Source organism: Micropterus salmoides, unplaced genomic scaffold, assembly GCF_014851395.1.
Source record: "Micropterus salmoides isolate LMB-PRFRI ecotype aquatic unplaced genomic scaffold, ASM1485139v1 Ms_hic_scaffold_13, whole genome shotgun sequence".
NCBI lineage: Eukaryota > Metazoa > Chordata > Actinopteri > Centrarchiformes > Centrarchidae > Micropterus > Micropterus salmoides.
The window spans coordinates 31,970,890-31,988,501 of NW_024040374.1; the positions used below are offsets into that span (position 1 = coordinate 31,970,890).

Genomic DNA, 17,612 nt, shown 5'->3' on the forward strand with positions numbered 1-17,612 from the left:
CTACATATTTAATCAACACTTTGTATGGTCTTTTTAGGCTATAGCTTGTGATTGTGAACGTAAATTAGACTAGCATTAAAAGCTGCAGAATCTCAGCCAAGAGAAGTTATTACTGACCTAAACCATTAAAATCATTCATAAATTTAGTTTCTTTCAAATGTTGCTGACAACTGAACTTAGTTAGATTTGATGAGGGCTTCAAAAGGATTCTTAATTGTTAAGCCGATTCAATAATGGATCCAGATTTGATATAGTGCTATAGAACCCCAACCCAACTGCTGGGACGATCGATCACTTAATTAGTCAGTTAAAATGGAAAATGTATCACATCAGTTTTGATTTTATTTAAGTAGTTTATCAAGCAAATGTGCCAAATATTCCTTCAGTTCCTTTTCAAATATAAGGATTTGCGGATTTTCCATTGTTATAGTACTATAAATGTAATAGATTGGGATTTTGGATGGACAAAACAAGCAATTTAAAGAGGTCTATGATTAACTGTGATGAGCGTTTTTTTTTCTATTATTTCATAGATTACTTGATTAATTAAAAAAGTAATTTAAGGATGAATGTTTGATGAAATGAGTCCTGAGCTGCGGCCCTACATACAACTGCATTGCAGACTTCACGTTAAAATCATAATGGAGACTTTTCTGAGGCTGTGTTGAGGAGACATTCTGAAGACATTTCAAAAAATGTAAGCGTGCCTTTGTGGTTGCATCGAATAATTTGTGGAAATCTTATCAGATTTCTAATTTCCACCCTCCTTTTCTGGTTTGATACTCCATCACTTGTCAAAAGAAGTGCTCGGACAGAAACCAAGGCTGCAGAAGCCATTCTGGATGCACTGACTTTTTTAATGTGGAGACTGTGATGAGCTGACATTTGCCGTTGACAGCTTTGTTCTGCATGAGCGTGCTGTGTCTGCTCAAATCACACCGCGGACAAACTTGTGATGATTTCCGGTGAAATGCAGTCACGGTGCTGCGTACCTCCCCCCAGGCATCACAAAAGCTATTTCCTCTCCGAAGGAAGGCTATACTTGGCAGACAAATAAAGAGGAGAAAATTGCAGGGAGTGAAAACCTGCTGTTCCTGCTGAAAGCTGGTCCCATTTCTGCCCGTTTATGGTTTTACTTCTGCAAATCCTGCTTCAGCTTTGGGATTTACAGGCAGGCTAAACTCTCTCTGGCCAGGTCCATCGATCTTTCCTCTAATACTCATCTAAGAGCAAGTCAGCTTTTACATGACTTTTTCTTCACTCTGTTACTCAAGCATCCAGTTTTTCTTCTTCAACCTCTTAAAAGCCTTTTAATCCCTTACATTTTCCCTTAAGGAGCTTGAGCAGGGGAAAAAACATTTTTCCGCACTGGACAACTTCACATACAGTATCTGCTCGTTCCATGAAGGGTAAATAATTCAATTCTTGAGCATCCTTTTGTGCACTTTCTTTCCAAATCTCAGTCTGCATTTGGTATTTTTTCCTCCGCTGGAAGGGCGGTCTCAACTTCTCCAGGTCGCACAGCTGGGCAGCTGTTGAGTCTTGAGTTTTGCAGGATGGTGCCAGGATGTTATTTCAAGGTTTCATTTACAAAACCGGCAATCTGTCCAGCTCCAGTGACAGGGTGAAGTGTTCAAGCATCCGGAAAGAACTCAAAGTAGAGCCGGTGAAAGCAGCCAGTCATTTGTAGGAGCGGGTATCCGTTTTGTCTCTCTGGTACGATGCGCACGAAAAATAGGAATGCAATTGTTTTATTTGGAAAGGAATGCATTCAACAAGTCTGTTAGAGACCTCCACAGGGCACCTTTAACTTCTGCAGGGGCTTTCACACATTATTAAGCTCGCTGTAGTCTACCTGGCTGTCATGTTAGAGGTGCTGGAAACGGTTGCATCCTAAAATTCACTTTCCTGAAATTTTGCCTGAAGTGACCATCTTTAAATATAAAAATAAAATAATAGTATGTAAACTTGAGCCCACTGGTGGGTTCAGGAGGGATGTAAAGATTAAACACCCTATGAATTGGTTGCTGGGTGTGTTCAGATATTTAACCATATCACCATAAAGCACATCTCGCAGGTGACCGGTGGGTTTGTCCACTCAGTCTCACATCTGCCTCTGTCTGTCTCTCTCAGTGAGCTTCATGAACTGCGGTGGAGGGAAGGTGTGGTTCGAGGATGGAGATTCTTCTGACTTCAGGGTGAGTGAGGATGGTGTCGTCTACACCCTGCGGCGCCTCAGCCTGGTGGGAAAGGGAAAAGTCGCGGTGGCGGTCTACGGCCGAGACCTGCAGTCCAAACAGATCTGGAAGACGATAGTGCATCTCCACGTCCGTCCAAATGACAACGGCTCAGGACATGAACAGGTAACACAGTAGCAGAAGTAAAGAGCTGTTTCCATGTACGCCCACTGCTGAAAAAAACTGTGAATAAATGTGAAAAATATTATTCTATTCTCTCTATATTTGACTCTGCTGGGCTGACAAATATTTGGTTGTAAAGTCTTCTTAACGTTCCTCCATGATAACTGTGTATTTATGTGCATTATGTGCATGTGGCCCGCCTAGGGCTGAAACGGTTCTGAAACAACAACAAAAAAGTCCACGGTCTCGTACACACCCACTCCCTGGACTGTGGAGCTGTCATTTAGACAGTGTAACTGTGGAGGCGGCGGCCGTTGGAGTGGGGGGCGGTAGCGGTGTATAAAGTAGCTGATTTGTATTTCTAGTGGGTTATTCTAGGTAATTTCCTTATATTAGTGTTTATTCACTACTTGAATCTGCTCCCTTTCTCTTCATTTCTCTCCACGCTCACACACGCACACACCTAGCCTACACCTGTGGTCTGTCACTGCAAACTCACCGGTTTGCCCTGAGAGATCCTGGAAGACAACATCTCTCTACACGTTTAACAATCTCACCCGCAATTTAGTTTTCAAGTGCGCCGCATGTGGATCGAAACCAACGTGGTTACTGTGTGCTCTGCAGTGGCACGTTCACTGTTGCTCCGCAATGTAATATTTCCACTGTGTCCGCCTCTTTTAACCTAACACCAGATAACATCTCTCTCTTTTCTCTGCAAAATGCTAGGATGGATCGCCAAAAATACTTTGGCAGCTGTTAATATACCTGGGCGGCCAGCCAAAGTAAAATAAATGTGGGAAGCAATGTTAGTGCAAGGTGTACGCCTGTAGGCCTATATTTTATAAATATTACACCAGAAATCTATATTAATGTCTTCCAACTGCATGTATCAGTTGGCTATTTTGGTCAAGTCATGATTGATTGATCTTGCCTGCAAGTTAGACTACTCTAATTAACCCAAAAGTATAATAATAATAATAATAATAATAATAATAGCCGCGAACGGCAATAATTGAGATCCAAGCAAGTCGCAAAAAACTTGACATTTGACATTTCAGAGGAGAAGAAAAGATGCAGACGACTTGAGAGATTAAAGTGATGAAAGAATTTGGACTTTTTGGACCATTGGGGAAACCCAAACTTGATTTTTACAGCATCACCTTGGGATCAGAGAGTGTCATTATATGTACCTCTCTACTGGGTGAAATGTTCAACCCTCTGAGTGAACATACAGTGCACACACAGTGAGTCAGAGACATTTAAATAATCATGAGTTCATTTCATTAACACATACAGAACAGACAGCTTTGCATACCTAGATCACATGCCAGCACGTGTGAATCCTTCCTGAGAGAGAACTGTAATTTTTGACAAGCAGATCGTTAAACAGTCTGAACAATGTGGTGCTGTTATTACCCCTCGAGGCTTCAGTAATGTTGGATGAAGTATCTACAGATATAAAGTCAGCTTTTTCAGCCCAGCAGGCGTCTGAGGTGGGCCAAGTGCTGATTGCAGAGACAAAGCGAGTCAAACAGCCATCTGTTAGTTTGTTTCATGTACAACAGCGATAATAAAGCCCTCTGCATGTATTTAGACAAGACACTGGCCTTGATTGGCTGTTCTTCTAAACACAGCCTAGAAATAACTGGCTGCCATATGCTTTAGCTGCTATCAGCAACGCTTGCTGCAGTCTGCGAGGACGAGTATCACAGAGTGAAAGAAGCTGTCACCATCCTTCAGAAGGGAAACTCACGAGGAGCAGCCTGGCAGTTAACAGCTAGTCATTTGCCAGGGGAGCAGTGTCAGCACTGCACCCTTCAGCTGATAGGCAGCACCAGGATTGTTATCAAATGAAAGTGAAGAGTGAGACAAACATCACATTTACAGCCCACCAAGCTCCAAATGTCAGTAAAATCCGTCTTTGGTTGACAGATCAGACAGGGTCACCTTAGTTATATTAAGTGTTGCGTCTTTGTGCTCTATGCTGGCCGCCAAATCCTTTGAAGTACAAAATATATCTTGATTCTCAAATTGTTCTTATTCTCCAATATATGAACCTGAACTTCAGAGAGAAACAGGCTTTTATTTGAAGCACATATTATACACTGGCCTCTAATTCTAATTCCCCCTGATGATATGATGAAGTATGTCATCATATTTGAGGTAGAGGGCTCTCTGTTTTCTGATACAAACACTTTACATGTTGTGTTGATTAAGTATAATGTATACTTCTGTAGCAGTAAGTAAGTCCAATTCTTCTACTTTGCCATTTTTGATTGCTACTCCTATTTGTTTGATATTAAAATATAAAATGCATAATCCTCCCGTTTCCTGGTAGGCTTTTAATGTGAAACATCTGGCAGGAAGTGTTGCTTTTCATTGACTCTAGCTTAACAACACTCAAAAGAATGGCAACAGAGAAAGCACTTCAATGAATAACCAGGGCCTTTATTTGCTTAAATCACTGAACTCTCCCTGCCTATATTTGGGACAGGCCTTTATTACTTTACCATGTCTGTAAATCTGAATAATAATACTTTGGTGCTCATTATTTCTTTAAAATTAATTGAACGATTGAATTGTGGAGAATGGAACCAGTCTAATGATGTGTAGCATGTCCATATTGACAAACGTTTAAACATTTATATTGGTATGCACAATCTAAGCAGCTTAGAACTAGCTTAAGCGGGTGACCTGGTGGGCTCCAAGAGGTTTCATGCATCCAACTTCTATAAAAAACCAGACCAGGCGTCTAATTGAGACCTGTGTTTATTTGTCAAAACATTTTGCCCCACAAGGCCAATAAAAGGGACAGGTCTAATTGGGACTCTGCTTTCAATTGAAGTTTTACGGTGATTAGTGAAGGCAGTTTTGCATTAAAGAGGTGGTATTATGCTCATTTTCAGGTTCAAAATCTTATTTAGGGGTTGTACCAGAACAGGTTTCCATGGTTTAATTTTCAAAAAACACCATATTTTTCTCATACTGCACATTGCTGCAGCTCCTCTTTTCACCCTGTGTGTTGTACGCTCCACTCTTGAGCTACAGAGTGATGCATCTTACTTCTTTGCTGGGAGTTGCACATGGCAGTTCCCAGGTAAGGACTACTACTAGCCAATCAGAAGCAGAGAAGGGCGGGTCGTAAGAAACAAGGTAGTGTGATCCAAATCAAAGCCGCTTCACACTGAGAGCGTAACCTAGCAGATGGTATAAGTTACTCATAACCACACAACATCATTGTGATCATCAAAAATCACCATATTTCAACTCAATTTTACATAAAAATTGGCCAAACAATTTGGACGTTTGCTTAGTAGCTCTCACATCAGGTGTAACGTTAGTATTATAGCTATAACTTTAGCTGTGTTAGCTAACGTTTATGACAACCCCGCACTTGAACAGTCTGTGAAGTTACATTTCCGTGTTTATTTTAAATATAATTCACAACCAATAAAGCATACTTACAGGTTGTGATTGTGAATTTTCAGGCCCAAACAGAGTCAGAGTCGCATCGTCTTTTAGGACTAAACATTGAACTGTTGCCGGTGTTCTGACGATCTATGCTGCCTTGCCGAAAAATGCTACCACAGCGCAAATTGATAGACTCGACTCTACTCGGCCCTGCTCTGATAGTACGTAGCTTGTCGTCATAGTGACGCCACACACAACTGCTGCGACGTAATGTTCAATGCGACACACACACCAGCGATCCACACAGCTTTCTGTTTTTTTAAGTTAAAACGTTTCAACATTGCTCAGAATGTAAAGACAGATAAGCGGTATGAAAACCTTCCAGCTGTGTTTTCCTCTGCCGTTGTTGCTGCAGCGGTCTGTGTGACGGCGGGAGCAGAGGGCTCTGTGAGCGGGCGGCTGGCCGGCCTCACACGCTCCTCCCGCGGGTTGGTACAGGCTTCCCCTGCAGCCTCAACTCATTATTAAATATTCAAGCACATTTTTTTGTTCCATCACTTCTGGTAAAACTGTCAATATTTGAAATCTACACAGCTGATTTCTCACCTCCAAACTTCTCAGAAGTGGATTTAGTGATGAAGTTCTATACGAAAACTGTAAAATATAAAACTTCCTGTTGCTGGCCTCTGTCTGGTGCAGCAATGATGATGCAGTGAATATTCTCTCTGACCAATCAGCAGTCTGTCGTGTTTTCACGTTACATTTTAGTTTCCCTCAGCTCGCTTGGAACCTCGACGGAGGTGATACGAAAAAAAGTACCTGGAAGCAGGTACAGGTACAACATTTCTACAATGGAAACCCAAACAAAGGCGAGTCGAGCCAAAGGGCCTCCGCTCAGACTAGCTTGGTTTGAGGGCGTGCCTGACCCCGCTAGCCGCTTGGCAAGCTTTATGACGCGTTTGCATTGTGACGTCACAAGTAAAGGAAGTGAAGGGCTGGACTAGAAACCAGCTGTTTTCAGTTCAGAGCAGAGCTTTCTGTGGGAGATGGGAACTCCCTTTGGGCTGGACTTTTTTCACTCTGCAAACCTGTTACATACACAAAAAAGAGAGAGATAACTCAATAAAGGAGAGGGGAAAAGCCAAAAAGCAGAATACCACCTCTTTAAGAAGAGAAACTGAGAGCAGCAGAGTGGTGAGTACATGGCTGATGGAATCTGGGCTGTGGAAATGTACATTATACTGAATTTACCATGCAAGATGTTATGGTACAGGTCATTCTAAATACAATGAGTAAGATAAGATAAGATAAGATAGACTTTATTGATCCCACAATGGGGCGATCCGCTTGTAACAGCAGCTCAAGATAGAAGAAAATACAGCACACATAAAATAAAAAAATATGATGGAAAAATTCAATATGTAGTAGAAATAGAAAAATAAGAATAAGAGTTATATATAAGCTATATACAGATGCGATTGATATGCACATAGCACAGGTCACAGTAGGAGGAATACCAAGATATTCCCAGGGATGATCTGGGTCATCACTTTGAATGCTCTACATTAACTTTAAGCCTAGCTAACACACATTCATATGAGGCATTAAACAATCCACTCTTTTACTCATGTGCAGCCGTATTTTACCAGTGGCGCACATCATTCTTGTTAGCTTTTAATAAAATGAATAACAATAAAATATTCAAATCACAAAAAAATGTATTCTGTAATTCCCTTTACTCGTTGACTAAAGACAAGTCTTTTGCTCTGTGGATTTTAGGTTAAATATCTCATGCGTTTGGTTATGTGTGTGTCTTTGTGTGTGTGTTTGTGCTCATGGAACTGTCGTTGTTGCTGTATTCAACATTGTACAATATCTTTTTGTGAAAAGCAAAAGGCATTTCCGGCAATCGGCTAGGCTAAAAAAAAGGCTTACCTAGTCTGTTTCAGGACACTTTGTCATTTTTTGTGGCTCAAAAATCTATATAAAATAGGTAGACTATACTATACAAAAAAACTCTCCTCTTCATCCCACTACTCTCATGCATATATGCTGGACACCCAGCCTGCTCTGCACTATCCTCTGTGTGCCCTCTTCTACTTTGTTCTGTTTTTTCGGTTTGTGTTGTGAGCCATTTACTTGATTACATGTCATGATAACTCTCCTTTTGTATGTATATTTACAATGTGTTCTATAAATTTGTTATGCTTCATGTCAGTGATGGATTGCATGAGACTGATTTCTCTTTTATTACAAAACCTGCTGAAAATATCCATCCATCCCTCCAAGGTCAGGGCTGAGCTTCCCATGAACAGCAGGTGAATTGTGGGAGAGCAGAGTAAATGAGATGCTCTTCCTTTTCCTTATCATCCCCTGTGAACCCTGCAGTGAAGCTGCTCACTGGCTAATCATGCAGATCTGTGGTTGCATAGGACGCACACACACATACACACACACACAGTGACAGGTGGTGGTCATTTATCAGAGGGACTATAATGAGAGCATTAATCCAAGCCACTGGAATGAGGTCAGAAATACCCTGAGTCACCAAGCCATCCCAGCAAGCTGGCTCTGCAGCTCAGCCATGCTGTGTGTGTGTGTGTGTGTGTGTGTGTGTGTGTGTGTAGCCCAGTACACAAAGCTTGTTTACTGTCTCTGCAGGTAAAGCCCAGTGATGCAACACTGACTCAGCGGGTACCAGAGATCTTGTTTCCATGGCGCAGCGTGGTTGTCAGGGGTGATGGCACTCTGAGGCGGGTAAAGAGGGACTGGGTCATTCCGCCTATCAACGTCCCCGAGAACTCACGAGGACAGTTCCCTGAGGACCTAGTCAGAGTAAGACACCAACACACACACTCACAAAAGCAAGCCTGTTTTCCATTAACTGTGAGGACCCTGTGCTGAGTAGCACTGAAACAAGGAAACAAGCTAAATAACAGTTAAAGAGCACATTCATTCCAAGATAAATACAGCAGCTTTCACAGACAACGCATACAGAACACTATACAATATAGAACATTAAAGGAACATACAACCCTAGCTGTAATTAAAACAATCAAATGCAATTTAAGACAAGAGACAACCCCAACCAAATTAAACTAATACACAGGATGCAAGGACACAGTGTCAGTCTGCTTTTAAATGTTTACACTGAGGCAGACCTAATGCAATCTGACAGAATATTCCAGCAGCTGGGAGCATAAAAACTAAAAGCAGCTTCATCAACTTTGCATTTAACCCTTTCAACATACCAGATGACCTTAGAGACAAGCCTCTCAGAGATGTACTGTGGAGCAAGGCGCTGCAGGGCTTTTTAGAAAAGTAGTGAAATTTAAGGATCAATTCTAGAATCAGCTGGAGGCCGATGCAGATATCAGAGAACTGGTGTAACGCGATGACATTTCCTCTTTCTTCTCAAAACTAGCAGAAGAAGAAGCAGCATTCTGAATGAACTGAATTCGGCTCTTTGTAGGTTGAACAGTGAGCAGGGCACTGCAACTAGCTACTGGAGATTAAAGCATGGACCGGTTGGGATCCACCTGTGACAAGCTTCTTACTTTAGATACAGTTCATTCAAAGGCAATTTTTATCTCCATATTCATGCAGAGACCATGTAATCATGGTCGACTTGTGTGCATGTGAAGACCTGTCTTTACTGTGCTTCCTTTGTCGCTTTTGTTTTGATCACATGGACAGAGTGTTGCCTGTGCAAGCCTAAAGTCAAACTGACATAAGAGACACATTCAGGTCAAACAGGAAGTTTAGTTTGACTCTCTGCGCGCACTTTTACACAGGGTGTGCTTTTTATCCAGTTATTCTTGTTATTTATTACGTTCAGCTCTGTCTTCTGCTTTTCCTGTTTGTAGTAAATTAACTGTAAATCCTTCTGTGCCCTTTCCTCCTCGTCCCCTGTCTGTTTGTGCTTCAGATCCGCTCAGACAGGGATAAGAACCGGATGCTGCGTTACAGTGTGACGGGCCCCGGGGCTGACCAGCCTCCGACTGGCATCTTCATCATCAACCCAATCTCAGGCCAGCTGTCTGTCACCAAGCCTCTGGACAGAGAGCACATCTCCAACTTCCATGTAAGGCCCTCCACACTGTGACAGCTGAGGTCAACAGCAATGCTGCTAAACCTTTAATATGTCAGTGCAGGTGTTTGGATGTTCTTTGGCTTTATACTTATACAGACATCCTGCCTGTCTCTTTGCCTTTGTTCTTACTACTTACAAAGCCAGAGTTAAACTTGCCTGTTGTCTGGTTAGCATGTTCTCTCCAAGGTTTCTGTATTCAGATCTTTGGCAGAGTAAAGGAAATGACTCTGTGATTGTAAGTGGACTGAGTGTGAGGTTTGAGGTTTAACAGCACCAACAGAATGGTGAGTCTTCTGTAATGAAATGCCTGGTGATCATGTTGTGTCAGTTTCAATAGCCGGATTCTCCTTTTTTTGTATCTCTTGGAAAATATGGTTTGCAAAAGTAAGTCGGCTGCACCTGCTGTTCCTTCTGCTGCTCGACTCATTTTCAGATTGGAGCTACAGGTCATTAACATGTTTTCACCTTTATCAGTCAGAGCATTAGTGTTTCTCCCTTATTGGCCAAAAGAAGGCAATTACATAAATGTAGCAAGTTGAACCTATATGGGTTTGATAAAGGAATTCAAAACTGGATTCAAATCACATAAAAGGCAATTTAACACCAACACTAACACTTGTACAGTCTATTGAAAGTACGTTCACTTGATGGGTGAATCTGCTCCCAGTCTGCCTCATCACCTTGGTCGCATGTCATCGTTTTTATTTTCATCTTTGCTGTCACTCTCTGCTGGAGATATTCTCTCTCATGCTCAGAGATCAAGAAGAAATTCTTAAAAAAAAGAGACTCTTGGTGTTTGCTCACTATATCTAATACAGTCACATACACCTCAGAGAGCAGAGTCTAACCTTTTGATCTGTGGGAATGCACGCACACAACTCACACTAGGGGGGGGGGGGGGAAATCTGGAGTCGCAGCAGGGTGATTTGCATTTAAGCCGTCTGATGAATATTCATGTGATTGGATGTAGTTGTCAGAGCTAGGAGATGGGATTGGCCGGCATGGTTATTCATGAGGGAGGCTTTGGCTCTTGGAGAGACTCATACAGATGCTTCATACGCTTTAAAGGAACGACTTATCAAGGGCCCAAGACCAATCAATAACTTACTCAGTGTATTTGACCGTTTCATGCTAAGAACTTACATGTCATAGGCCTGCTTATTTAATTTGGAACATCAAAGACGGTTTTATAATAGATTCTTGATTTTCAAAGTGGAAAAAAGGCTAATATTGATTACTACATTTTCCATTCCACCCTCAAACCTGCAAAGGCATGCTCTACTGCACAACACAACCTGATGATCATTAGTTTTTTTGTCTCGCATTTCCATAAAATGTTCCTAAGATCCTACATTGGTGATCCCCTGACTTCCTTATCTCTGGATGGATTGGCACAACATTTGTTATAGCCAAACGTCCATGTTCCCCACCGGAAGAGTTAATACCCTTCATAGCACCCACCAGCATAACTGATGACATTCCCATCAGCCTCAGCTGTACTCTGTGTTTAATGTTAATTAGCATTAAACACACATTGTCATTGTGAGCATGTTAGAATGCTGATGTTAGCATTTAGCTCAGACCACCCCCTGTGTGCAGCCTGTCAGAGCTGGAGACTTTTTAAAATGGGTTGATGTTTATCTCCTGATCTGAGATCTGACACCCCTGAGTGTTCCACTGAACCCATGTAGTCTACAGCAAGTACTGCTGTTTAACATAACAGTTTAAAGCACCTAGAGTTGTACTTGTGATCAAGGTATACTAAATGAGTACTGTGTGTGTGTGTGTGTGTGTGTGCAGCTGCGAGCCCATGCAGTGGATCTGAATGGGAATCAGGTGGAGAACCCCATCGACATTGTCATTAATGTCATCGACCAGAACGACAACAGACCAGAGTTCACACACACTATCTTCAACGGCTCAGTACCGGAGGGATCCAAGCCTGGTGCCAACACACACACGCATACATTCTAACATACACATGCTTGTTACTTGTGGATTTACTCCTTTTTTACTGACATATCTGTGCTGACTTGTTGTGTGTCCCTGCAGGATCCTTTGTGATGACAGTGACAGCAGTGGACAAGGATGATCCAAAAACTGCCAATGGGATGCTGCGATACAAGATCCTCTCCCAGAATCCCCAGAGCCCCTCCTCCAACATGTTCACCATTAACAACAAGACCGGTGACATCATCACTGTGGCAGCGGGCCTCGATCGGGAGGTGTGTGTGTGTGTGTGTGTGTGTGTGTGTTTGGGTGGACATGTAAGGCTTATCCCTAAGCCCATATGGAGCAGCTGCTTCTCAGCCTGTGACTGTCTGTCCAGCCTGCAGTGCTCCCTGCAGTGGAAAGACAGCTTGTAGCTTTTTTCTAGTCATAGTCTTACGTCAGTAGATCCTGCAGAATGATGGGTCTGTTCTGAGGCCGTGCTGTTTGCATGCCAGCCTACAATGATTATCTTAACACACCTTTAAATTCTTAAGACAAAATTAGGGCCGTGTTATTGTGTATATTCATTAAACATGATGTCAGCTTAAATCGTACTTCACCTGAATAACTTAAAAATATGTTGACTTTATTGTTGTAATTACAAATATATTCTAAATCTAATTTTAGAAGAGGAAGCATTCCATTTGATCTGGACACTGGTAGACTTTAACACACAACAAGTGTTAAAGGCGACTTTTGTTTGGGTAGTTTAATCTATAGTGTTGATGTTTTATGCTATGTAAAGTGTGGTATTTCCCTTTTGCAAAGTATTAAACATGTAATTAATGTGTGCAAGAGGTGTACAGAACTCCTGTTAAATCTAGCAGTCATTAGCTCTCTGAACACTGTTGTTAAGTAGTACTGATTGAGTCATCAGCTACAAAGACTTCTGTCAAATGCTTTTAATTAGATTCATATCTAACTATAATCGGTGCAGCAATATTTGAACTGTGGCTTGTTTAATAAATGTTTCACATTAATCCAAAAAAGAATGGATGGTGGGAAGCTTTAATCTACAGTTTATGTGAAGTCTACAACAAGAATATGTGGACCATCTTTCCAGCTGCTGACTCTCTTTGTTCTTTGTTTGTTTCCAGAAAGTCACCCAGTATACCCTGATCATCCAGGCGACGGACATGGAGGGAAACCCCACCTACGGCCTGTCCAACACGGCCACCACTGTCATCAGGATCACCGATGTCAATGACAATCCCCCTGAGTTCACCACAGACACAGTAGGTCCACACACACCCTCTCACACATGCAGAGAGGAAATCTAATGGCTCTAAAACAGCCAACAGGGGCGAGGTGCTGTTCTTATAAACAGCACTGAAGCTCTCCGAGCTTTTATTGGCAGTGGCAGATGGCGGAGGAGTGAAAACCCATTCAAAATTCCAATATGTTTATCTTCCTCAGTAAAGCTGAGCAGGTTGCACTGGAAGGAGCCATGTTTGTGGTCTTTATGTTGGGAAACAGCAGCACTTAGCTCTGATGTAAGACAGAAGTAGTCACCTCCAAGTCGGTCTCATTTGTATCCAGTAATTTGGACATGGGATTACTGTATTTCTGTTTAAAGTGGCGTTTTTTTGTTCGAAATGCTACAGAGCATTAAAAAGTCTGTCTTTTTGTCCGACTCTGTCAGTTCTTCGGGGAGGTTTATGAGAACAGGGTGAACGTGATCATTGCTAACCTGACTGTGACGGATAAAGACCAGCCTCACACTCCAGCCTGGAGCACTGTGTACCGCATCATCGCTGGAGACCCCACTGGACGCTTCTCCATCCCCACTGACCCCACCACCAACGAGGGCCTGCTCACTGTGGTCAAGGTGGGATCTGGCCTCCACAACACACACGCAAACACACATATACCAAAATGAACAAATAAAAGTGTAAAGGCCCAAAGCCACCCATAATTGATTTTACAATACTCTCTGTACTTACCGTTTGTTGTCACAGATTTTCTTTCTGTAATATACACATCCTGTACATGCTTTAATCAAGTCATTGATATATTTTTATATTAAAGTATTTCTACAACTAATCCTTAAGGGACTTTCAGACTGCAAGCAGTAGCTGCTGCTGTCTGTTCTCTGCTGGTGAAGAGGTGTAAAATTCAGGGAACACAGATCAGTAAAATCTGCTCCTGTATTGTTTCCCTTGCTGCGGTTTCTGTGGATTGCATCCAGGGCAAGCTGCTGTGGCAAGTCAAAAAATCTGAATGCAGATGCAAAGAGCTGCTTGGATTCACGAAGGCAGCAGCAACAACCACTCATTGTCTGAAAGCACCTGAGATTGATATTGACAACTGACATTTCGGACTTAAAATAAAGCCGCCAGAGGTGTCATTTCTGATCATCATTAAACCAATTGTCATTAAAACAGTTTTCCTTCTGAATGTGAGGTCCAGGCATTTAATTTTTGGTGATTTTAATATTCATGTCTGCTGTCCTTCTAATACATTGGCTACTGATTAGACTTAGTGCAGTATGTGACCTGCCAAACCAATGTAAAAATCATACTCTGGACCTGGTCTTGTTCTTTGGCTTTCGCGAATCTGTGTGTGTGACCACAGGGTTATTTTATTTGACACTGTGCTTCCTCTATGCATGCCAAAACTGCCTGTCCCAACTCACCCCCGAATAATTTGTTCTACTACACCCAGCCGGTTTTCCAGTACACAGAGTGCCAATTCCACAGTCCCCGATACTGAATGTTATTTCCATTGCTACGCAGATGATACCCAGATCTACCTCCCCCTTTAGATACCCAAATCAGGCCGATGGTAACTCAATTACTAAACTGTCTCTAAGTTATTAAAGACTGGTTGGTTCATAATTTCCTTCAGTTAAAGACAAGGCAGAGATCCTACTATATGCCCACCCACATTATACCACTGTTACTGTCCAGAACCTCCGCCTACATCAGACCACATGCTGAGAACCTTGGTGTTACATATGAAGTCAATTTAAGTTTCAACTGGCAGGTAAATTCCATTGTCAGGTCCAGCTTCTTACAACTCAGAACCATCTCCAAAATTAGGCACTATTTGTGGCTGTAGCTGATGCCCCCGAAGGGTGTGAGAAGTTCTGAGATAAATATAGAGTTGAGACCATGGAGGTAGTGTAAAAGATCCAAGGATAGGAGTCATATAGTCTTTTTTCTTGGACCTTGTTAATTACCGGGCAGCAGCATTTTTAATTAGTTCTAAATGGGAAAAGGGAGCCTGAGAGACTGAACAACCTCCAGCTCTAGAACAGTGATGGAATAACCACTTGGTGTTGTGTTGGACGGTGGTGCTGAGAGCAGTGTATTCTGTAAATGTTCAGTGGGCGGGGCCGTCTACTGCGCTAAAGGGCTGGAGGAGGTCCTATGCCAAACTGATCCCTCCATGATGTCATGAAGAGAGCCACATTCAAACGGCATGTTTGCACACACATTTACAGAATGACTGAGCAGGAGAAAAGAGAGGATGGTTTTTCTCATAGTTTTCTCATCTTCTACTATCTAGCTTTTAATCTTGTTTAACCTGTTTTTATTTATTTATGACTTTAAATTGTGTTTGACTTGTTTCTAATTTAATCTTGATTCATTGCCACAAAATCTGTTATGCACATGCTGTATATGTCTGTCTTTGTGAAGCACTTTGGTGTAAAACCTGTTTGCTTTTTAAAGTGCTAAACAAATTAGATACACTGAAACGGAATATCAAAGATGCTAAGGAAACAAACAGTGGTGGTGTGTACGGTTGCCCATGTTTAATTTCAGATTTCAAATCAAGTCACTATTATCCTATTCCTCCCTTGTTCTGTCCAGCCCGTAGATTTTGAGCTGACCCGTTCCTTCATGCTGACAGTGGAGGCAGAGAATGAAGTCCCGCTGGCCCGCGGTATTCACCTGCCTCGTCAATCCACAACAACTGTCTCTGTACGAATCCTGGACATCAACGAGAGTCCAGAATTTAGCCCCAACCCCAAGTCCATCAAACTGGAGGAGGGTCTGCCTGCCGGGTCTCTTCTCACCACCTTCACTGCCCAGGACCCCGACCGCTTCATGAGACAAAGTGTCCGGTAAGAAATACCAACTGGAAGCTATTAAAGTTTTAGAGACTTTCATTTGTGATAATGAGTTCACAGACTTTTACTTGTAAGTCAAAATATATTCAAAAATTTCAAAAAAAATATTAAAATATAATATAATTTAACTATGAAATGTTGAGCACGTATAAGTAGAGAGCTGAATGTGTCTTTAGATAAGAACCTTTGAAAATCTGTATGCCTTTCATCTTTTAAATTAGCCTTTCATTTACGGGATTAGAGTTCATTCTGAAGTCACTGTCATTGACAAGGTATGACTGAAAGGAAATATATCAGGTTAGCTGAGTGCAGACACAGGAACTCAAGAGATTTGGATGCAAACTGAACATCAGTGTTTACTAAACAGAGTGAGAACAATTTACCACAGGTGAATCAGGCAGTCCAAATAACAAGAATAATCCAAGAAAGGTTCAGGCAGTAATCCGAGGTTAAATCCAAACACAGGTTATACATACAGTAACTGAAGCAAGAATACTCCACATTGTATGAAGAACAGACACTAAACAATGGAAAGACAGACTTAAGGGTAGGCCTGTCACGATAATTACATTATCGACTTATTGATCGATATATGGACTTGACCTCGATGATTTTTGCTGATCTCGATATTGCCCATTGTGTTTACATGTGTGTTTGTTTACATAAGGATGAACGTTGCATATTTAGGACATTTAAAAACAAATGTCTGAATATTCAAAAAAATTCAGTTGCTCTTTGAAAGAGTGTTGTGCTTTATTATGCTATCATAATATAAGTGGCATATGGTTTTAAAATAGTATGGTATTGTTTATTGTTTTATCGTTTATAATTTCTGGGACACAATATCAAAAGTATTTATCGAAAAAAGCCCATTTAAGGGGCAGGTCTCTCTCTCTCTCTCTCACCCCCAACCGGTCAAGGCAGTTGGCGCCCACCCTGAGCCATGGTCCTTGCCTCTGTCACCAAGTGCTTGCACATGGTGGGAATTGTTGGGTCTCTGTAAATAATATCACAAAGAGTATGGTCTAGACCTGCTCTACATGAGAACTGTTGTTATGAATTGTTGCTACTTAAATAAAATTGAATTGAATAGGGTGGGGGAGCAGGAGAATGGGGCATGTGTTCATGAGCTCCTCTCTGGTGAGAGAGTATCACAGCAGAAAACTGAATTTACGAACAAAACAAGACAAAACACAGAGGCAGTCCTCAGCTGCACCATGTTGATCGAATTCTGGTGATTCATAGTGTTGCACTCCATTATTCACATGAAAAGTGAGAGAAAAGGCTTTGTAGCAAATTAAAAAAGAGAGCTGAGAACTGATCAATCACAGCGTGAAAGTGAGTGTGATGTTGGATTGTTTCAGTAGCTTGGTAAACTCACGGGCAGTTCTGTACTGCAGTATTAGCACCTTCGTACGCTGTTCATCCAGTATGTGAAGTCAGCACTTCATAATTGTTTCATTTCAAATACAATATGCCAGAGCCAGCACAGTGAAAAAAATATAGCTGCTTTTATGAGCACAGTATATATAATAAGATTATATGATGATCTTTGGAAGAAAAATAATGTTTTCCCAGAAGTGTTCAGTGTGTGAACTATACCACTCTTCTAATGACCATGAGTTTTGATTAGTCTTTACCTTTGTTGACATAGTGAACGGGTGAACGATTGCCTTCTCAA

The 17,612-nt window shown here is 41.7% G+C and overlaps 1 protein-coding gene across 1 annotated transcript in view; it reads left to right on the forward strand.

Moving 5' to 3' along the window:
* LOC119901259 (cadherin-2-like) overlaps window positions 1-17,612 on the forward strand; it is a 90,883-nt gene that overhangs the window by 43,020 nt on the left and 30,251 nt on the right. The window contains exons 3-10 of the mRNA XM_038716853.1: window positions 2,134-2,363; window positions 8,433-8,606; window positions 9,700-9,855; window positions 11,665-11,809; window positions 11,917-12,089; window positions 12,954-13,091; window positions 13,499-13,684; window positions 15,672-15,925. Coding sequence (XP_038572781.1) covers window positions 2,134-2,363; window positions 8,433-8,606; window positions 9,700-9,855; window positions 11,665-11,809; window positions 11,917-12,089; window positions 12,954-13,091; window positions 13,499-13,684; window positions 15,672-15,925 — 1,456 coding nt within the window. The remainder of the gene's footprint in view (window positions 1-2,133; window positions 2,364-8,432; window positions 8,607-9,699; window positions 9,856-11,664; window positions 11,810-11,916; window positions 12,090-12,953; window positions 13,092-13,498; window positions 13,685-15,671; window positions 15,926-17,612) is intronic.